This window comes from Anguilla rostrata, chromosome 15, assembly GCF_018555375.3.
Source record: "Anguilla rostrata isolate EN2019 chromosome 15, ASM1855537v3, whole genome shotgun sequence".
NCBI lineage: Eukaryota > Metazoa > Chordata > Actinopteri > Anguilliformes > Anguillidae > Anguilla > Anguilla rostrata.
Window position 1 is genome coordinate 24376764 of NC_057947.1, and position 23433 is coordinate 24400196.

Genomic DNA, 23433 nt, shown 5'->3' on the forward strand with positions numbered 1-23433 from the left:
CACACACACGCACACACATACTTGCTATTAACTATTATTGCTGAAGTCGTCATCACGGGTGTGGCAAACATTCAAAGAGAGACCAATTGGCTTGTGTTCAGAGTAAGTGGATTGACAAATGAAATTGACCTTGAAAAACATCAGAGTATTGGGTAAATATAAATTGGGTGATTATTACAGATATTGTATTTTAATAAAGCCATTTTGACTTTGTTCTGCATTCCTAATCTATCCCCAATGTAATCCTTGACACAGTATTTTTCCATATAGGAGACACGTGTGAACGGGTAAACCACTACCAGACCCGGATAATAGAACTCAGTAATGTTGCAGATTCCATGTGTGAAAGGGGCTACTGGGTAATCCTCGACCCAGGAAATTTGATGGTGGTGGTCTCTCTAACAGCCTATGGTGGATTGAGTCTACCAGTAATAATGTGTAGACTCCATCTGTGAGAAGTTTCTATCCATTCTGCCTCTTTGATGGCAGACTTTATATAGATTCCCATGTACTTGTTTTTAGGGCACTATGAACCATATTTAACCCTCTCTAAATGAGGGATTTTCTTTCTTCTGTTCATCATTTGAAAGGTGACTACTCCGACTATGCACCTGTCAGAGCACATACATTATTTTACATTTTTAGAATGGTTTGCTGTTGGGGAAAAAAGAAAGGACAACTGGACAAAATATTTTAAAGCATAGACTATCGATGGGGCATAGTAAGTATGTATATAGCTAACTCTATCCTTATTGTAAATAACTCATTTTATAATAATTTCTCTCAGATTCAATCTTTCTACTGCTCAGACATTTCTCAATGGCTGCAAAAGCTCCATTGTTTGGCTTTTCAATAGAATCCTGGACAGTATTCAAAGTAAATTTCTACATTCTGTCTGTAAATCTCATCCTGCAATTATTTAAAAAATGTCAAGTTAGAATTTTCAATAAATGACTCTGATAACCTTCTGATAATAGGTAGTTAATACCTTTTTCCAAAATGAAACCTCTGAATAAATGTGGCTGAATTCAAATATACCTCATCAAGGTTTTTGGATGAAATTCTACATACTATGAGAATGCTCACATACTAGTCATCTCATTGAAACATTGGAGAGTCCCACTTCTTGTCCTGTAATACATTCAGAGAATTTATTTTATTGAATTGGTTATAACTTACCCAATTTTCAACAAATGCAACATTTCAAAGTTAACACAAGACTGCTATATGAAATGGTCTTATTGAATTCAATCCATGATGTGCAATATCAACCAATGAAGACACAAAATAATGAATAAGTACATACACGACAGCTACATTTCCAACTTGCCGCTCATATATCTGATGGACAAAAACAAAAGAAAGGAAAGATCCAATGAAACAAACGAAACTTCACTGAGTATGTAAAAATGTAGTAATTGGATTGGACATCCAGCATATTTTGGACATGATTCTGACACTTCCTCCACATTTATCAATCATAAGTCACTACACTGTCATGCGCTGTTGAAAACTATATATTTTGCCCTTAACTGGATAATTAGTTACATGTCTGCAGTGATTTCCAAACTATTTCTGAACTCCTACAGGGTGAGAGAGTGCCTAGAGGAACGCCCTACATAACACATTCTTGTTAGGAAATTTGGCCCATATTGAACACAGGCTGAAAGCCGCAGCGTGTACAGACAAATTAGATGAGTAAACTGTCCTGTGTATGTTGGTCACACGAGACTGCCTTGAAGCATTAAATGTCAAGCTGATGTAGCACTGCTGAGCTAAAATAACAAACGAAAGGAAATGTGAGAAGAGGAGAGGGGGGGAAACATATGACAGTTTGAAGTAGAATTAACTTTGCAACACTGCCTTATTTAACATCCCACACTCAAACATTTAACTGGAAAGGTGGGAGGAGAAACACATACACAGAAAAGAAATCATAAAGGGGTTAGTTTAAAAAGCTTGAGAACCCATTTTAACAACCACTTATAGTTCTTTTCTGTGTGTTGGCGGGGGGAGGGTGGGGCGGGGCTTTTCCATAACACCCACTCAATGTGCTACATCTTAAAATGTTTCCACAAAATATGCTTATGTGAAGCAGGAGACAATATTACCCCCTCTCTAGAGAACTCTATAAAATACAATGTGATTGTTTTGGGACAACCAATGAAAAAGGATGAAAGAAAGAAAACAACATGTCCAAGCTAATTAAGACTGCCTTGAGAAAATTCTTCTTTTTCACCACTTGATGGCGATATAATCAATTTTCTTCATATTTAGTGCCAGTCATCCTTCAATTAGTCCGCAAAAAAAAATTGTAAAAATTCTGACCTACTGTGTGCATGCCAAAACAATACTAAAAATGTACATACAGACACATCGGTGCAGACATAAAAATCCAAATATATTTCTGTTTTGTTTTCCACAAAAATATGTACCAGGTCTAATAAAATGTAATTGTTTTGGTCATACTAAATAATCTAACATATATATACAAAATAAAACTATTTCATTTTCTAAAACACCACACTCTACCAAGGAAAGCTGAATGCATTGCTACCAATGCTGTTGTGATGAGGACACCAATATATGCCTGCATTGTCAATGTTCATACATCAAATTGAACATTATTTAAGAGATGCTTCCAAAGCAATGCATGCATTACGTGAGAGAGCAAAGGTTTATTACCACTGTGTCACTAACCATTTCATATAGTTTTGCTGTTTCAACTGCAAAATACAATGAATACAACAAATACAAAGAAATGCTTGCCAACTTAAACTTAGAATATTTGAGAACTACTAATCCAGAGACCAATGCAACCTAGACCGGAGTGGTACATTTCAAGACTAATATGTAATTTGTACATGCTCAACTTGCATAACAGACCATTAATAATATGGTGATCATGCTGATGATTTGTAAGGGTTGTTGAATGCATATAAGCAATAGGCACTAGAGGGCACCACAGATTCAGCTTGTTTAATATCAAGTAATGGAAGGGAGAAGGAATAGCAGACAGCTCTTGAGTCATCGCTGTGTCAATGACACTCATGCGCTGGACTCTATCAGCCTCATCATGCGTGATTCCAGTTTGCCTGCGAGCCACACAGTACTACAGGAGAAAGCTGCTTCAATGACTCGACACAACTACTTTGCAGAACCAGACTGGTAGCATCTTTTTGATCTGCAGTCCACCATCTGCTGCAGGCTGTAGGCTTCTGATCAACCACAGGGAGAAATGGGGGTTACCCTGCTGACTGAAGCCCCCCTCCCTGGGTGGCACTGTGACCAAATGTGTTTCGTCCAACAGGACTCCCTCAGCCATAGTCTATACTGGAGCTGTTAGCATTTTATTCCAGACCAAGAGGCACACCATTACACACAGAACCCAGACTTAATCCATATGCGCCACCTAACAGCCCCAGTCACTGAAATCTTGATCACATTGTTTCCCCAGTTCAGTCTTCAGTTCAATGTCAGGGGAGTGCCCTTTCCTGGCATTCTTTACATGTAAAACATTTCAAGTGAAAAGTTATCCCAGGCATTATGATAACGAAGTACAAATTCAGGCTGATAAATGCACACATCTACTTACAGTGAAATGTTCAAGATTCCTTGTATTAAAACTTCAAGTGGCCCTTAAAGATGACATTTCAAAAGAAAAGGCAAGATCAAGATTATTTTAAAATATGAGGCCGACCCAACAGGCATGGAACACATTTCACACTTCCTTTTCTTCTGCTTTATATTTATATAATCAATTTTCATTAGTAGGCTACCTCATAATCTCTGAATTTAATTTCCATGCTTGAACCTTGAATCACTGCATCTTCACAGAATATACTTGGATTAAATACATATTTGAAATGACCCTATAGACCCAAGTAAAAGTCTAGCAGATTCCTGTGTTAATTGAAACATTTTGTTTTCACACCTAAGTTACTCACATCTGCCAAAAAAAAAAAAAAATGAGGCAATACTGTAAATGCGTTTATTGAAATGTTCATCATGTCCCTGAACATCTTGGTACAATGTGCCACCTGTATGCCAGACTGGTGAACAGACCTGCCTGCCTTACTATACATACCACACTGTGCCATTCTGGAATGCAGATCTTCCAACATGACTGCATCTTCTTAAGACTACCCAGGACACTTAACCCCCAGCTGTTCACTCTCCAAGACTTATCCCAGACCTATCCAATGCTAATGCTGCTCTGGACAGGCTCAGAGTGCCCTCCTCCAAAGAAAACCAAGCTTAGGGAACATTCGCTCACTTACATTATGAGCTGCAGTCTCTCTTTCCCTCTCTCTCTCTCTCTTCTGGAAGTCCACCTGCATGGATGAACATTGACCTGCAAAGACCAGCTCCTCTTCTCTGCCCAGTCCAGTGGCTGTACCTGCGTCCCCCTCTGCTGCTGATACTCTCCTCCAGAGAGCCCCTGACCAGGCTGAGATGCACCGCAGTCTCCCAGGACATGTTGCAATGGGAGGCAAAAAGAACCCAACCAAAACCCCTCAAGAGGAAGCTCTTATATAGTGGAAGAGAGAGCAATAGAAGGAGGAGAGGAGAGAAGAAAGAAAGAGGGAAGGAGTGAGTGAGAGAGAGAGAGAGAGAGAGAGAGGGGAGGAAAGGAGTGCAGGAGAGAGGGAGGCAGGGAGGGAAGGGGAGGGAGCACAGCCACACAAACTCCTTAAACCTGGCAATCGAAAATGCTCTTCGACCAACCTGGAGCTGTCTTTTATACTGGCGGAGCTCTGGCTTTTACACCTCTCGGAAAGCATGAATATATTACCCACACAAAGGGGCTGCTTATTGTTTATGTATTACCCGGCCTTCCAGGCAACAAAGGCTATTTTCATAAGAAAACTCCAATTTCATTTCAGCTCCAATTTGATTACCAGCTAAAGAAAAGGAGCCCTTTGGTCAATCTCCCAAAGGGGTTTTCTGCATTCACACCCTTTGAATGGGCTTTATTGCTTTCCTTTCAAACCTTTCAGGGAAAAACATTTACAAAAAAAGATAAAATGGCAGTTATCAGACCTAATAATATCAGACAATATCAGACCTAAAGAGGGCATCATGACTGCATATCCTTCCTTTATTTTTTCTTTTCCTCATAATTTGGTAAATTCCTGGCACAGGACTGGCATTAATGACAGACAGTGGAGAGAGAAAGAAAGAACTGTAAACCCACAAATGCATGCCAAATGGAAACAAACAGCAGGAATAGAGGACTGTGTGGAGGAGTGTGTGTGCGGTTACCTGTGCTGTCACAGGCATACCCATCATTGGGCTGACCTAACTTTATAGCCCTCTGATTGGCTACACTTAGTTTAGAGGCCTCTGATTGGTTACCATTACTTTGTTTCATTTTTCTGGCCGCTTTTGTGCCTGATGGGTCATTCATCTGATTCTTTGACACCTGGAGAAAACATGGGCTAGAATGATGGAAGGCTCTTAACAATGACTATATTGTCTTATTTACGCTGTATCCCTTGAGTGCAGACAGAATAACCAGCGCTTCCTGATTCTCAACATTTTCCAGTCCGCTTGGGTCCAACGCATTTACCAAACAGGTCTACCCAGAAACTGAAAGTGGAATTTTGGTTTTTAGAAATTTTTTAGATGTATGCAGTCATGCGTCATGCCTCACAAGGCCAGTGCTCATTCCATCTACAGTAGCTGTTGTGGAAATAACTTAAAATGAGCTGCATCTTTTGGCCCCATTCACAAAAAAATACTTAGACTTGCCTCTTCATTCAGTAGTATGGTGATACCGATCTATCCAATCAGCAGCTAGTAAATACACCTCTAGATTGGACAGTCGTTCAGTGCAGAATCCATCCTACAGTGAGTGAACTGCTGCACTGAAAGATTGAGTTATCAAGCTCCACAATCTTGATACTCACAAGTGACTCTCGCTAACGATATGCTTGGCCTGCCTACTTAAATCAAGTTCAGTCTAAAAGTTTGCAAGTGTAAACGGGTAAATAAAACGCACGCACACACAACCCCCAGGCACGCACGCCCCCAGGCACGCACACACCATGGAGAAACAGCCCGGAGTTCTGCACACAATATACAGCAACACTATCAAGAATGGAAGGTCTCTGCTTTCCTTTGCCAGTGGCCCATATACTGTACGTGCTAAGATCACCAAGAAAGGAAACTATGCTTTACAAACACACAGATCACTAATATAGTCAGAATTCACAATTTAAAGCAGTAAAAAATATTGCGCCACCCAGCAGCCCTGGATTAACAGATCTTTCAAGTATTCCAGCTATTGAATAATGGTATATAACTCGTCACTAAAAGTCAATGAATAGATCAAAAAGTAACCAAGACGTTGGAGTGTTGATACTAAATCATATCAAAGATATCAAAGTTCTTTCCAAGCCATTTCTGAGTTCCATCATCAGAACAGTTAGTTCAACCATTTAAACAGCACTGAGAAGTAATAACTACTCCATGAAAGATATGTGTATGTATCAATAGAAGGGGTGAGGATTGATTCGTGACACTTAAAAAAGCCATCTTAGCTTTGTTGTGTTTTTTAAAATCCTCTATGATTTTAAATGCACGTAATAACTGCAGTGTAATATTTTATGTATTTTTAAATTCTCAAAAATGAATTCATAAAATTCATTCATGCATTCAAATAAAGAGAACAGGCAATGAAGAGAGAGCTCTATTTACAGGTTTAATTCACATAAACAATGCACATTAAGTCAGTGTTAGGTTAAAAATACATTGGTCACAAAGTACTTTCTGGTGACATTCTCACCAGATTCAACAACAACAAAAACAAAATCCACTCAGTGCATACCAGTTCTTTTCATTAGACAATTTCATTTACATACATAACTTACAAAAAAGATTAAAGGTTCAAATAATAAGTGACTAATTCAGTATATTTGTTAAAAGGACGGGAATTTGACTGTTTCTTACAAAAGCCTTTGAGCTTATGAGACTGCCAAATATTTGAACCCATTTCAAAAGGCACAGTTCCCAGTAGTATTTACAATATAAAGGTCAACCTCTGTAGGAATCTTGTATGAAACATTAAAACATAAAAAGTCAACACAGACAAAAGGTCTATAGCAAATTCCCAGCCGCACAAAAAAAAAAAAAAAAAATTATAATACAAAAACATACAAAAAAAAAATGAGGTAATTAAAACCCAGAAGTGTCTACAAAACTGGTTCTTAAGACAACCAGCACAGAATTCACCTGAAACGTTTCCAGTCAAATTGGAGTAGTATTGCTGTGGTGAGCTTTCATGAGCTGTTAGCAGTTTCTGTTGGTTACGTGTTGGGTTAAGAGATGATCTCTGAGCAGAGCACCAGAAAATATCGGCACACACAGGCTCTCACCAGACAAAGTCAGTGACATTACGCAGTCTCTCCCACACCCTGGCAACAGCAGCACACTCACTCAACGCCGATTAATGAGGAAATACTCCTTTTCAGCCCTAAAAATATAGTGCCAGTAGCGTTTGGTTTTATTGCTGAATATTCTCTGATATCATCTGTCCACGAATACAAAAGCTCTTGCTGTGGGCGCTTATGGCATACCCAAGTCCCCTGCCTCTGTTTGAGCCATTTTAGGTCTGAAAATCATCATTTCCTGATCAGGAAAATTCCAATCTCAGCTGTGAATGATAGCTGTACTTGTTTATTAGGGGTGGCGTGTGGGATATAACGCAATAGTTTGAAAATGAAAAGAAAAAATAGAAGAAAAAGATGGCTGATAGCAAGCAGCATTAGGGAAAGGCTTGGGGGGTTCCAGAATGTTCTCAGGGCTTTCTTGACCCCAGACACCCTCTGTGAGTTGATTTGGTCCTGTTACTGTCAGTTAGTGCAGTTGGTCACAGTAGATGCTCTCAGCTTCACTTCTGCGAGCTCTCAACCTTCCTTCCTTCCCTCCCTCCCTCCCTCCCTCAGTCTCCATTTTGTCAGACCACCTCCATGCTTCCAGACTGGGGTCTCAGACTGCAGTCCTGGAGGGCTGCAGTGCCTGCAGGATTCTGTGTTGTCCTTTCATTCTGAAGCCAATTAGGCCTCGGAAACAACCAGCCAGTCAATGACTTCAAATGAAGATGTGTTGATTCGCACTGAGAACTGGCAGACAGAGAGGCCCTCCAGGACTGTAATGGCAGATCCCCGTTTCCAGTTATTTAAAATGCTGAGCGTCACAGCAACGGAGCGGAGCTGCACATTAGGGAGCCCCCGTTTCTGAGTCTGAGACAGGATCGTGTCTCAGAGGGACTCGAGGGCATTCCCGTGTGCAGAAACCTCCCTCCGCTGTCACACGATAAGACGATGAAGAATGATTAAGACGAGTGAACAAAAAGGCGAGCGGACACAAAACGCGGTGGACACAACTATTCACAAATTGGTTTGGTCCCAAGAAGGGTCGTTCATGGTCTTCAGCACCCTCCTGACCATCTTCTCCAGCTCCTTCCGAGCCCTCTGCTCCTCCTCCAACGTCCTCTTCATCTTCTTATTGTCCTGTTTCGGAGAAGATGACAGGGATGTTAAAACCCCTCATTCCACTCAAGGAGAAGGTTTTTCTTGGTATGGGAAATTTACTGTGGCTCCCTCTGAAATACCTCCCTCTGTGACTCTTGAACTGTGCGTGTGCATGAAACATCTCATGATTTGCACTTCGACAGACGTGTGGGGGCACAAATAACAGACCTGTCTCAGTTCCTGTACTTCATCCTTCAGCGCGTAAACCGTGTCCACGAGGCTCCTAAAACAACAGGGACGGTATGAAAGAGCAGAACCCGTTAAATGACCAAGGACATCAAGGCAAAGTCTTATTATTCCTTTGGAACCCTAAACATGCAACTCATTTTTTTTATGGTTGTTTCAGGAATACACGTTTTTTTCTTGGCGCAATAAAAGCAGTTTCATCAATTTCATAGTCCTCAGCATGATATTATTAGTAAAAACCTACAGCCAGTGACACCAGTTTGTTTCCAAAATATGTGGTGCATTTCGCCATGAGAATAATACATGGCTCAGTGATGATGCTGGCACAGCCTGTGTTATAAGAATAATCAAGAATAATCATAATAAGAATAATGTCTCAATCACTGTCATGCTGAAGAAACTTCAGAACTTCATTTCAGAAGTTAACCACTGACATGAAGAAACAAATATGTGCCCTCAGAATTGCCACACGGAGAAAAAATGTTCTTACTTCTCTTCGATCACGGTCTGACCGTTGCTGTTGGTCCCTTCCACGATAATCTTCTCCTCTTCGGGAAATAGCATGTGAGGCCCCGATTCCTTCCAAGATCCTGTTTTAAAAGAAGAGAGCATCTGCAATTTGTTTTCAGTTTCCCAGGCAATCACTGCTTGACTGACAGAAGTGATTGGAGGTGATTGTGTGCTGCTTGCAGTGAGGTTGCAAGAAGATCAAGCTAACAGAGTGCACGAGACATGCTATTGGTAGATATGTCATGCATGAGCCCGGATGCATTCTGGGTACAGCCCACAAGGCAAGAGAGGTAACAGACCATCAAATTTTATTTAAAAAAGGTGCAGCTATAAGGAGTTACCAAAGGCTAGACACTTTCCACCTCCTTTGTGTTTTTTTTTCCAGATTTTTTTCACACAATATTATTTGTGTTGTATTTTAACTAAACACCAGTACAAACAAGAATATTATAAGGATGGCCAAAAGAGATTTCTGTTCAGGGTCCAAGGGAAAATAACAAGCACACAGACACCCTCTGTCTTCCTCCACTGGACAGTGGGGGCCTTGTGACTCTTCACATTTTCATCATCCCCAGCCGAACCAAGAGTATTGGGCAGGGGTGCACAACAAGGGCCGATCCGTTTCAGGATTTCGTTTCAACTTCTGCTCTCAATCACATAATTATCTCAATCATGTCCTGACCTAACATTTCTTTAAGCACCGAATACAGCCAGAGACCGCAAGTGTATCTTAAAGATTTTACTGTGCTCAAGAACAGGAGTGAAACACAATAGTTAAACTGGTCAGAAAACTAAAACTAAGCTAACTGGAGGGAACAAAAACCGGAAGTTGTGCAGCCCTGGTATATGGAGTATATTCAGAGGACATTTCCAGTGAACTGCTGCCCTGTTCTAAAAAAACTCAAACCCAAAAAAAAAAAAAAAACATTCGTAAGTTTTTCCCATTCAAAGTAAAATCTGAGCTCTTGTGCCGTAATGCACCGGGGCTACATACTTCAGTATTCCACCGAGTGAATCAAACTTTGGTGAAGTTGGTGAAGTTGGCAATACCAATAAGCAACAGCTGACATTTAAATGGAATTATTATGGAAAGTCATCTGTACCCATCACAACAGTGGGATGAACAAACCAGATCTTTGAAACATTACTGCAATTCACATTTATCAGAAAATACATACAGTGTTCCAAAAATAACACATTTGCATGTTCTATAGGGTAACTTATACAGTAGTTTGCTTAATCTGACAAACCATAAAATAGCCCAAGCTTAAAAAAAAAGAAAAGAAAAAACAGACATTCATTTCTAAAATGTTACATTACAATGGTGGTCACTTTTCTGTTATAGGTACTCAAGACTTAAAAGTTGTATATATTACACACAATCCACACCATAGGCAAGTGGTATAATACACACATTGTACAGTAATACAATAAATATACAACATTTTAAAATACATAAAATTAAAAGCACTGATTTTTTTTCTTCCCTCACAAACATATATCAGTCAATATTAAGTCACAAAGAATATAACATAAGACAATAATGAATTTAGCATTGTTACGACCCTCCCTTTAAACCCCAAGATGTGTCATAAAGGTCTCCCACCAAAAGGGGAAGGGCTAACAAGAGTGAATGTGGAGATTGTAACATAAGAGAAATGAAAACCAAGGCGAGGCAACTCCCACAATCCAAACTGGGAAACAGACAGACTCACCCCAGATGCAGGAAGCTGTCCTTTTGCCCGTGACAGCACAGTCTTCAGGCCACTACACGGGGCCTGATGTTCTCCAGGGTTATTTGGAGTAGTTCATTTAGTTTAGTTTAAAGGACAAACTATAAACACAAACATACTGTATATACACGGGCACTTCCATCATGTGGTTTTAGCACAAGAACTAAAACACAGACAAAACACAAACTTCTCTGCTTGTTACAGCTATACGGCGTCCACAAACACGGTTATTAAAGAAGAAGTGGCCCACCATCTGAGTGGATAACTATTGGTCCCTCTTTTGTCGCAATATAAGCCACTTATAAGCTGGGCTTGAACATCAAAACATCATTCTGGCACACAAATAGTAACACTCCAACAAAATGTCCTATTTTAAAACAGCCGCCGATGCTGTGATTAAGTCTTCCCCTAACAAACTCCCATTCTCTGCAACTCCTTCCACTACCCTGCAGTTCTCTTCCTCAGGATGAGGTTGCACCCTTTAACACATTCTGGACAGGAAGCACCTGCATGTTGCATTATGGCATTTGCAACACTTTCTCTGAGAAAGCAGAACGCCTGTGCTTGCGTTTGTTTTTGTGCGAGAGAGATGTGTCAGACCCCCCCTAAACATCACAGCATGTACAGTGTGCCGCACATCCGAAAGGCTTTCCTGTTTGGGGTCTTGCTGTGGTAAATCAAGACTTTGCACGTAACCTCACAACACTTCATATACTGCAATGCGACATTTCTCCAGATATCAGCATAGCAGGAATAATTTCTCCAGAAAGTCGTTTCTTTAGAATTTCTGCTAATTATTATAGATGGCGAAGGTAATGCCACCTTTTAAAAGGAATGCAATACTTTTTGGGTTCTGCAGTGACTGTATGACCTGGCGCTACCATCAACACCAGAGAAACTCAAATATTTAATCTCAGACATTCACTTGCAACAAGTGATGTTTCAATCAAATCCATGCCAACACGCGACCAGGAAAATTTCACATCTCTACGGAATGAGAGTGAAAACTGGCTGGCAGCCCCACAGGACACTTCAATACTGGCTGTAGTGCTGTCCTGAGAAGAGGGGGGGGGGGTGCCGTTATCAGAGCACTTTACACAAAAGCCACTCCTCTTGTCTGATGCGTTGGTCACAGTCTGTACCAGCTACGTAGGCAAGCAGTGTGCAGATTAGCTGGTGGACTGCAGAAGTTTCAGAAGAGTGCCAGTCTGCAGTCCCAAATTTGGATCTAAAAGGTTAAAACACTTAAAATGTACCTAACAGTTAAAAAAAAACACCCTGCCTTTTTTAACTGTAATGATTTAGCTGCTGTTGAGTTTCTCTCAGGTAACTCTGGTGTGAGTTGAACCACGCTTCCATAAAACTATAACCTCCCTCCAAGTCCATCCATTTGCTATATCCACAGGTCTCCCCTCTATCAGCCAACAAGATCCACAATGCACTTCAGCATCTCGGGCACCCTTGACCTCGACCTCTGTTGAACGCAGAGGCAATGTCCTACTCAGTGCAGTCAAGAACAAGTGTGAACCGCCCACAACAAGGGAAAACTACACAATACGGCAGGGGGTAAAAAAAGGAGGCAGGTGACAAGGCAACAAGCAGCTGGTTGAAAGGGCTTTAAAAATATAAAAACAATAGAGAAAAAAAACACATTTAAGAAAATATAGTTGAATAGGAGCACTTCAGTTCTGGTGAGAGATATAGGAGCAGCGGCTCTTACGAGATGAGGAAACCATCCTGTTACTATGGGCTGTCCATATGATGTCATAGTCTGAGTCTTCTGAGAGGTCAGAGGTCGGCTCTGGACGGGAGATACTGTTGCGACGCACCGGAGAGTCCATGCTGGACAGGTCATCATCGGCCAGCACGTGATTATGCATAAGATCTGTACCCTGCCATGCTGTGGGTTGGGGGTGCGGGTGGGGAGTTTAAATCATATAAATGTGGTGGTGGGTGGGAGAGGGATGGTGTGGTATCGGGGTATTCAGATGGAGAAGGAACAGGATCGGGTTTGCAAAATAGGCAAAATAATATTTTTAAAAGAGGGAGTCGAACGAACATTTAAAAAATTAAAACCGGGATGAGAACAGGAACGATGGAAAGGAGCAGGGGATCCAAACAAATGGTCAAACAAATAAAAAAAAGGAGAAATCAGCAAAGGACAACAAAGGAGGGAAAAATGCAAATGAGAATACAGGAAAGGAGAAAAAGAAGAGAAACACTGTTAAAGGAGTGTCAGTAACACTGAGCTATCATTAGAAAACTACAAGACTGGGGGGGCAGTGGCCTAAGAACGCCCCTATCAGACCCAGTGCTGTGAATTCAGGAAGTCAGAAGTAAGAAGCCTGCCTTCACAGAAGCAGGAGTCAAAGCATCACTACATAGAGAGTTAATGTTAACATTTATGTCCAGTGTTAGTACAGAAGGACAGAAGTGAAACCAGACTGTTTAAATACACGTGAAGGGGTAGCTTGAGATAACACACTCACTTTGGTGTATTACGGGAACATCAACGCAGATCAAGAGTACTGGACAAAACATTTAACGTCCTTCCTGGCTTTCCACTGCTATCAGGCAAGTCAGTTTCCAATAACACCATTGTACAATAACGCTGCTATTAGAAAGAAATCCATATTGTTTCTGAAGATCATTGAAAGTATTGCAAACGAAAGGGCTTTAACACAACGTAGCATCATAAAGAACTCCAGTGACGACAGCACCCCTGCCTCACAAATGTTCATGGGTAGGTACAGTAGGCCTAGGACATGTTTTCATTCCTGAACTGCTGTGTACTCCACAGCTAATGGACTCCTAGATAATTACTATTCCTAAGATCCTGCCTGCACTGGGTTAATTGAGCTGCACACATTTCAGTGAGCTGTGGACTCTCAGTGCACTCTGTGGAGTGCACAGTCCCTTGACCATGAGTGGAGCGTGCTGGGTGTGATCTTACTGGAGTTGAGCGTCTGCCGAGTTTTGGCGCTGGTGCAGTAGGCCTCAATAACCTTCAGGATCTGGGCGTCCTCCTCCAGCGCGGCCGTGCCTGATTGGATGAACGACAGGGGAAATCAACTAATGACATAGCCAGGTGAAAGTCAGGAGGGAGAGGAGGGACACGGTTCTACACACAGAAAGGTTTTGAAAAGGCAAAGGATCCTGTCCAGCTAAGTGTCCTACAACAGGCACTATTTCCATCCAACAACCTTAAAGTTAGCCACTATGTAGGGATAAATGAGAGAAATCTGCTCTTTACAGTCTATGGTCACCATGTATCATCCACCTGTGCACAGGTTTCAAATAATGAACTTAGCCATGGAGTAAGAAACCCACACAATTATAAAAAATAAGGAAATATTCCAATGAGGCTTTAGTAATAATACAACACACTTAAATGCAATGCTGATGCATGAGGAAAATACCAAAAAGTTCAAGTTCAAAGCCAAGTCTCTTATCAGTTACACTGCATGCACATAAACTATGTTGTTCATTATTACTAATTCTCTAATTGCTTCACAGAGCGACAAATGTCCACATCATCTCAATCTCATCACATTTTTTCATCAGATGTGTGCATTTCTGACTAGTGTCCATAAGTATTCCTCGACTTCAGGAAAGATGCCTCAAATTCATTAAGATAGTCATTTTAGAGCATTACGTTTACGGGTCTACAAAGGTAAGGGTGACGTACTTTTCCTCAGCGCAAACTCCTCCTCTGAGGGCTTCCTCTCTGGCTTGCGTTTCGGGAGAAGCTTTTTCATGCTTTTGGGGCTTTTGCTGAGGTCCTGGGGGAGGGGCAGGGGGAAGAAATCAGAGAAGGCAATTTATTCAATTTAATTTGCATACTGAATTGGCATCACACATTTAACAAGCTATAGTGTCAAAACTGCACAATGGTCTCAATAACACAGTTAAAGAAAACAAGAAAAAGAAGCAACAAAAATTAGTGCTAAGGTTAGTTATAGAAAATAACGATTAAATCTATTCAAAGCTACAAGATTTTACTGTCTCAGTAAAGTGTCAAGTATCCATTTATCTTTCTGCCAATTTTGTACAGCGCCATCATTCTCCCAGGAGGAATTACACTAGCTGTTCTTCAGGCAGAGTTGGGAGAATTTGGTGTACTACGAATCTGGGCATATTGGTGTGCTGCATGGGTCTGTATTTGGCCCTTAACTGAATATATGTACCTCTTTGAAGCAGAGTGCGGCTGAAGGCTTCAGGGGTGGAGCAGGTCGCAGGCAGCTCAAGCTCCATGGCTTCTGGGTCTTGGGGGGCTCAAGGGGCCCCCACATCATAGTGCTGTGGGGGGTCCCATGGGATGAGAGGTGGGGGAGGGTGTGGTAGGCAGGGGCCACTGCTGTACCCCGGCTCTCCGAATGTCTGGATGGGGTAAGGGGGTGTGAGGGGAGCTGAGAAAGGGGTAGGGAGGGGAGAGGGAATCATAAAGTGAAGTATGCAGTAGCTAATAAAGAACAGTAAAAACAGAATGTGATGATGCTGTTCCTGACATAAGGCCAAGTATAGTAAAAATGCACCCGAAATACACAGAATGACATCATCATGGAATCAAACTGCGAAAGCAATGTATGGTGATAATGTTGCTAAAAATACAACGAAGACACAACAGCACAGTTAAAACGTAAGGGTGATGTGAAATTATACTTCTGGAGAAATGCGATTAGGCTGTTGTCATGGCGTTAGACTGCGGCCAAGGCGGCGTGACTGACCGTATGGCAGGGGACGGACTGCGGCTTCGCGGCGGACGTGGCCAGCGAGGTGCGCTTGGTCTGGCGGTGCAGGTGATCCACCCAGTCCTGCAGGTCCTGCTGGTTATGACAGGCCACCTGAATGCGCTCAATCATGGGCCCTGCAGCAGGCACGGGAGACGCGCCATTCCAACATCATTCACAGAAAAGAAAAAGGCCATTAAAACAGGGGGCCTCCAACCCATCCTGGAGAGCCACAGGGGTCTGCTAGCTTGCATTTCAGCCCGAACATCAGCGACCAATTTAAACACAAGAAATCAGGTGAGGTGAGATAACCCATCCATCCATCCATTATCTATAACCACTTATCCTGGTCAGGGTGCTGAGATAACCACCTGCTTTAATTGATCAATTAAGGGCCGAGTAACAATGACAGTCCTTAATGGATGATCTTATAATATGATGGGGGAAAAAAACTAATTTACTGAAAATCCGACCCTCACACCTAAAACTAGTTCATCAGGGATCTTTTGAAGTCTTCTGAAAGAACTGAATTCACAAAAGATTGGATTTTTGTCTTACAGAATATGTGTAATTATTTTTCCATAGCTATATATTTTCAGCATAGCAAATCCAAAAGGCTTATTGCAAAAGGCGTAAGCACAGCAAATCAAGCACCTTCAAAGCTCTCAAAAACATTTAAGCACTTTTAGAGCCTTGAATTTTCCACATTCAAAATGAAGCACACTTTGTTCAAGGACTCACACAAGCCCTTAAACACAACCAGAGGACAGATTACTTGCTGTATTACCATATTGTGTTATACTTGTAATATACTTCAAAACAAGAGCACTCCACCACCACTTACCCGATATTTCAAAAGCATTTTTGTAGGATTCTGTGTCTTCTAGCTTGGAGATAGTCATTCCCGTCAGTGGTAGCTTACCCTGAAACGAACAATGGCACTTAAAAATTGTGTTTACTACCACCACTGTGACAAGAGTACAGGTTAATGGGCCTAAAAATGTAACTATGGTGCTCTAACAGCTTGGAGCTAAGAACTACTGTATGCCCTCCACTGCATGAACAAAAAAAGTGGCATTTTAAAAACAGAATCCATCTGGTAAAGAAAGGACTACACACCTGGGAAAATAATGAATTGAAATGCTTTAAATTCCAGCAGACTGTTGAAAGTTTCAAAAAGAAACATCTATTTTAACCAGTAACTGAGAAAAAATAATCATAAATCAACAGGAATGTTTTAAAATCTTACAGACATCTAAAGCCAAAGAGTCAAAATACTTCACAAATCTTTTTGACCCAGTTCTGGATCTTGATTGCATGTGTGTGTGTCTGTGTGGGTTCATGTGTTTGTGCATGTGTGCATGTGTGCATACGTGTGTGTGTGTATGTATGTGTGTGTGTGTGTGTGCGTGCTGATGTGTGTATGCGCAAGAGTGTGCTGCTGTGTGTGTATGTGTGTACATGTTTGGCAGGGAAGAGACTGACCTGGTAAACGAAGCCGCTCATCCTAGGACTGGTGGAAAGCATGAGCAGCACGTGTGGGAAGAGCAGCAGGTAGCGTTCACTCTTCTCCTGTTAGTATAGCCAACAATATAACAACTCACTCTTCTGTTAGCAAAACCAACAACATAACATAACTCACTCTTCTCCTGTTAGCAAATCCAACAATTTAACAACTCACTCTTCTCCTGTTAGCACAATGAAACTTTAATGAATTGCAATATTAGTCATAGTCCTTCATCTATCCTTTGTCTATTTTTCACAAACTTGAGGCAACGTCTTGTCACAGGTCATATACATACATGTAACAAGACATTAATTGAAGTGTGCAAAAGTTTTCTCTGTACAGCACAGTAAAACATACCACAGTTAAGAATGATACAAAAAATTATTAATTATAGTCTCCCCTTTCCCCCAATTTAAACAAAAAAATAAACTAAAAATTAAATAAAAACTGGGGTGTGGCCTCACCTCGTTGCCATGGTTGTGTACCAGGACCTGGGACATGTACAGGACGGAGCCCAAGCTCTTGATGTCATCACCCTCCCAGCAACGAATCGATTCCGTCAGGATCTGCAGCTCCAACTCTTTTCGCTTCCGAACCTCTTGGCACCGTGCCTGTAACCATGGCAACACAACTCCCATGACCACACGCTCTACGGTTTTTAGAGCAGTGATGCATTCTTGGTATGAATTCCATGTTTGTAGCTGAACTTCAATATGAAGGCCCTGCTTTTTTAAAGTACTTGTTTAAGTTCCCCTTTACTTTTCAACTGTGAAAGGTAAAACCAGGGCCTAGACCTTTTATTATTAAGTGGTTATTTCACACAGAACAGAGGTATTACACTGCGGTCTGATTGGCTACGTGGTTAATGACTGGTTGCTGAAAGCCAGCTAAGAGAAGTGTATTTCCAGGGCTGATCGCCTGATCACCAGTCACACATTGCTGTAGCCTGTAATGCCCTTAAAATAACAGTTCATTTTTAGGGTTTGTAAAAAAGAAGTATTTGATCTTGATTGGCCCAGATAGCTTTTATGTGCAATAAAGGATATTTTTGGCCACCAACTTTACAGTGGCAAATTTGGGGGCATTTGGGCATTGTGGATTGAAGTAAAATGTTTCATGCAATTCCAAAAGAGAAGTCTGGACACAGATTCTATATAAGAACAGATTCATTCTATAACATTTATTCATAATCATAAACACAGATATCAGTATTTATAGTGTTACTAGCCCTTTCCCGGTTTTCTTCCCTCCCAAGGACCTGTGTTATAATGCTGAAACAGGAAGCTGCACCACAATTTCCTTCAGTCTCAGGTTGCATGAGCCATAGGAAACAGTCCCATCCAAATATATGATTAAATGCTACCTTTTGAATAACCGGGTAATATACAGAAAGCCTCCGGGGGCATAACATCACTGAACACGCTGGTTTGGACTTCCTTCAAGTGTATTTTTCTTATATAGGACTACAACCCCCAAATGGCTCCATCCCAGCCAAAGTGAAAACAGCAGGCCATCAGAAGCATTCTGTTAATGCTTAGAATATCCTTCCTTGCACACAAAACCCATTAGGGCAGATCAAGAACATAATACTAAAACTGAAATAATGAATAAGAAAATGAATAATCAGTTTAAACAATTTTCAAATATTGATAGAAATCTCACTTCTCTTTTGTCTTAATTTAGCCTCTATTCTACCTCTGCTTCATTCCCCTCTCTCATAACACCACCATCTGCTGGTCTTTTCGAGATCCCCCGCCTCCTAACAACAGCATATTTCCCACTGTGAGCATGAGCAAACTGCTGCAGTGAGCAAGACTAACACCGGTAAATTCCAGAACCTAGCTACAGAATGTCTCCAATTTAGGGAGAGTGTTAAACTCAAACTGAACACTACACTAAGGGAGGGGGGGGGAAAGGGGGGGATAAACGTACGAAGTAGCAACAGACAATGTTGCCAGAATGGGCGGACTGGAAGAGGCTCTACACCCCAATCTCCCTGGGGTCCCTGTGTTGTGAGAATGGAGTGATAAACAGCACGGGGGGGGGGGGCAGCTGCATTGTGAGAGGAAGATACAGACTTGGAACAAAAGAGGCAGCACGTGGGGTGAGGGGGGGCAGGGCGTTCATGCAGGGGAGGGATTAGGCCACTGGGCCCTCCGCCACAGTGGGTCACAGAGGCTTAATGCTTAACGAGGCCCTCTGACACAGCTGACCATAATCACTCGGTCCCAGACTAACGCCACTCCTTGGCTACAGTTTTCAGGAAAAATGAGAAGTTAGAATTTGAGAAAGTATGTATAATCATTTGACTGAAGCTACAAGTCAGCAACATACAAGTGCAAAAGATGTTCTCACCAATTTAGAGGCTTATACATTATAAACAATTAAATTATATTTAATTCAGATCAAAATCATAGCAGTGTAAACAGGCTGAATTCAGACCATGCTAATGGCTAATGCACAATTGGCAACGCCCACGTTGGAGAGGCTTCAGCCAGCTGTATAAGGCACACCTCATCACTCACTAGACCCCCTCAGGCCTCTGAGGCGCCTGCAGTCTGCCTGTGCCCATTATGCAATCCTCCAAGCATTCCAGTAACCTTGGCAACCCAACTAAGTGGGACAGAAGTGGCAGCACACATTTCGGTGGACACGCATGGCAGCATGGGCTCAACGGAGCACCTCTGGCAGGGGACACGACACGTCCCACGCAGTACTGAGAACTTCCTAATTTTTTCCCCTCACTGAGAAACACTCTGGTCTTCACTCAATGTGCCTGTCCCACACTGACGCTGACTGGCTTCAAAAACCAATAATAAACTATTAGTTATGTTGGAGTCGTTCGGTCGGTGATATCACAACAATTTACTGGCCAATAAATTCCTTGGTGTCATGTACAATAGCTTTCCCGCTTCTATTCAGTCAGTTCTTCCTGGCAACACAGCAGTATCCAGCTTCTGTGAGTAAGTGGCTTACAGCGTCAGAGGGGAGTCATAAAGCTGAAGGCCCACCACTTGATGATATATATTTGATTAAAAAAAGAAATAAATAATGTGCGCCTTCCTTTCGCAGTCTGCTCATGAAAAGTCGATTGATTGAAATTTCAGAGCGCGTTGCAAGCTTGCAAACTGTAACTGAGCAGCAGCAATCAGCTAATGGCTAACTGCGGGATTAGCCTTGCTCGTAAACGGAGTGCCGTCACTCTGCCATACAGGCAGGCCACGGCAGGGTCCATTTCGCACGTGATCTACAGCCAAGACGCACGCCGTTACGCAGTCAGGCTAAGGCCCGTCCCAAGAGTCTTACTGGACAAGGACCTCAATTCAGAGAGAGAGAGAGAGAGAGATTAAGAGGGACAAAGACAGGTAGATAGATAGAGGGAAGCGAGATAATTCTTTTCAATACTCATTTGTTTAGGCAATACTATACAATCCCAATAAAGAATATCTCTATTTAAAGACTAGCAAAATGACCAATGGTACGAAAAAAAATAAAGATGGAAGACTAACTGAAAGCAAATGTATTGGCATAAAAAGTTCTCAGACAGAGAGGTAAGACTGAGGGGTACTGGGGGGAGGATTCACTCTCAGCTGTTCTGCTTTCACTAAAAGTATAAAACAGTTTGCACTTAACCCGATCCTTAAGAAGGATCGTAACTTACGGAAAGGTTTTTGAATGATGTCATGCACTTCTGAATGTCTGGACGGTCAGGGTGATACTCCTGTACAGAATAGAGATTTTGTTTTCAAACAGGACAAAGCTTCAAACGCATGCATATATTAGTAAGCATGTACGTGCACACGCACATGCGTTACAACGTCTAACACGTGATCATCGACCCACGTAACATCACACAGCCGTGTGCATGCGTTCACGGTCACAGTCACGCGTGCACGACCGCTCGCTGGCCGTGGTCATTAACCGGTCGGCGCTGTACCTCCATGTGCCGCTCCAGCTCCTTCAGCAGGGTGGGGTACTTATCCAGCCTCATGAAGGGCTTGCTGAGGCCTGTGGTCAGGGTCAAGATCCCGGGGGAGCTGGCCCCCTTCCCCTCCATGAACTCTCCCAGTTCTTCACTGTGGACGGACACACGAGCAGACAGAGGGGTGGACGGACGGACAGCGTTAACGGTCGGTTACGATGGGGCGTCACAGTCTCGCATGTGCGGAAAGGACGGCGGGAGGCCGTGCTGGGACGGGGCAGGGGGTATACCTGTGCTCGGTGAGGATGCTGACCGCGGAGGGGTGGTTGGCGCAGTAGGCCACGTACAGCCCCTTCATCTGGGGCATGAGGCTGAGGAAGAACCCCCCCACCCTCTGCTGGGCCTCCGGGAGCCTGTGCACAGAGACAGGGGGACACGGAGTCACAGGCACACAATGCCCAGAAACAGAAACGTTGTGAAATGTACTACCAAAGTCAGCCCCTAGATGGTGCTGTAATACGCATGCAAGTCCACTTTAAAAAAAAAAAACCTCAAAAACCCTGGTCCTGAAATGCCATATAACAGGGTTTGCAGTTCATTCATCTGATGGCAATTTGATTCAAAAATTAATTTCAGTTATTCCAGATCCAGATTCAGGTCCATCGTTATGAAAATTCAATAGACTTAAAAACATGGACTTTTTTTGGAAATATCATAAATATCAGGGCACTTTATGGTCTAACTCACCTGACCCTGCTAGTACTCCGATTGGTCAGGAAAAAGTGAAATGGTGGGTCTGATTGGTCAGGAAAGAGCAAAGGGGTGGGACTCACTTGGTGCACTCTTCCAGGGACTGGACCAGCATTTGCTGGAAGGTGCTGATCTCCTCTAGGTTCCCCAAGAGGTGGGCGATGTCCGACATGCTCAGCCTGGCGGGGTAAGAGGGGCAATCGTGAAACACACCTAACTTGGCACAATCTCAGTGGATGCAACAAATCACATTATGCCCCTAGCAATCGATCCAGGATCAGCTTATCCAACCGTAGTCCTATCCCTAACCATGGATTTCCAGCAGGGGACACTCAACCAGGATCTGCGTTTGAAGCAGAATGCATCTGCACTAAGAGAGTTGTAGTAAGGCTCATACTAAAATAGTGGGCAGTCATGTCTTTCTAGAATTTAGCACCCTGATTAAGTCTTCCTGCCTTAACACACAGATGTTAGTCCTCTAGTCAATGTTTGTGTTTTTATAGTCCTTTAATGGATGTGTCATTACAATGAAGGCTTTTTAGGCTAATTCTACCAAATATAGTATAAAGTACCTTGGGACTCATGATGATGAAGCAAAACTACAACAACAAGCATTTTTGATACTTTTTCGTTGCTTTGCTCTACAATCAAGAAGAGCCACTGAATCACTAAAAGGAGGTGCATCAGGCAGGCTTGCACTGCAAGCATAAAACATGGGCTCTGTAAAGGCACAGAGAAGGCAGAGTTCACATACCTACACAGTGACCTCTGACCCTTCACCCAGGAAGACACAACTTACTTTTCCGTGCTCTGAAGTGATCGCAGGTAGTTGGACAGAAGGTTCTGGAGCTCCTTGGAATACTCCGTCTCCGTTTCTAAGATGTTCTGCAGTACCTTTAGAGAGATTTACGCGATGTATCAAAATGGTTGTGATCAGAATTTTTATTTCCTATTTCAATGCAACAGGGAACACTTTATATTTAGAAGAACATTTTCTTGCAAATCGCACTGTAATTTACGAGCATCCCTAAGTTATTTGCGTCAAAGTGTTTTGTTGCTGACATAAATTAGTGTTATTGAACAAAATCACCACCATGCTGGCAGCACTGTCTCTCTGCCCTCCTGGGGCAGTATGTATGATAAAGGCCGTTCTTTTAAAGAAATTAAAATGCATCAATAAAATAAAGCTCACTCATCTAAATGTTCATGTTTTTCTAACCGGGTCCTAAAATTGGTTTGTCTTTTAAATGGGTGCGCCGGCGGAGCGAACGGCGAGCCGGCCGGACGCCGTCCCTGGCTCAGCCGTCTGCGCGCCGCGGCCGACGTCCCGAAGGCGGTTGGGGAGACGCAGACGAGACGCGCCTGGGCGGCGGGACGCTGAAGGCTCTCCACTGACGACCTCGTGTCCCCCCCCCCGCCCCGTCCGGCCGAGCGGTAACGAGGGAAGGGAGAGGGACGGGGGAAACGACAGAACGCTGAAGGACAAACGCAGCCTGACAGAATGGGGCCGCCTGTCCCCCCCCCTCCCGGGCAGCACTCTTTATTCACCTCCCTTTTA

At 42.6% G+C, this 23433-nt stretch overlaps 1 protein-coding gene across 2 annotated transcripts in view; it reads right to left on the minus strand.

Annotated features, from left to right (window-relative positions):
* Positions 1-6692: 6692 nt before the first annotated feature.
* LOC135240581 (rho guanine nucleotide exchange factor 7-like) overlaps positions 6693-23433 on the minus strand; it is a 38096-nt gene continuing 21355 nt past the window's right edge. The window contains exons 7-22 of one of the 2 annotated variants that reach the window (XM_064310208.1): positions 22675-22769; positions 21959-22054; positions 21416-21538; positions 21141-21279; positions 20865-20924; positions 17668-17814; positions 17182-17268; positions 16541-16619; positions 15694-15833; positions 15154-15375; positions 14655-14748; positions 13920-14009; positions 12687-12866; positions 9214-9313; positions 8706-8760; positions 6693-8516 (exon numbers count right to left, since the gene is read on the minus strand). In XM_064310208.1, coding sequence (XP_064166278.1) covers positions 8394-8516; positions 8706-8760; positions 9214-9313; positions 12687-12866; positions 13920-14009; positions 14655-14748; positions 15154-15375; positions 15694-15833; positions 16541-16619; positions 17182-17268; positions 17668-17814; positions 20865-20924; positions 21141-21279; positions 21416-21538; positions 21959-22054; positions 22675-22769 — 1830 coding nt within the window. In that variant the 3' untranslated portion in view covers positions 6693-8393. The remainder of the gene's footprint in view (positions 8517-8705; positions 8761-9213; positions 9314-12686; positions 12867-13919; positions 14010-14654; positions 14749-15153; positions 15376-15693; positions 15834-16540; positions 16620-17181; positions 17269-17667; positions 17815-20864; positions 20925-21140; positions 21280-21415; positions 21539-21958; positions 22055-22674; positions 22770-23433) is intronic. The other variant, XM_064310209.1, reaches the window with a different exon arrangement.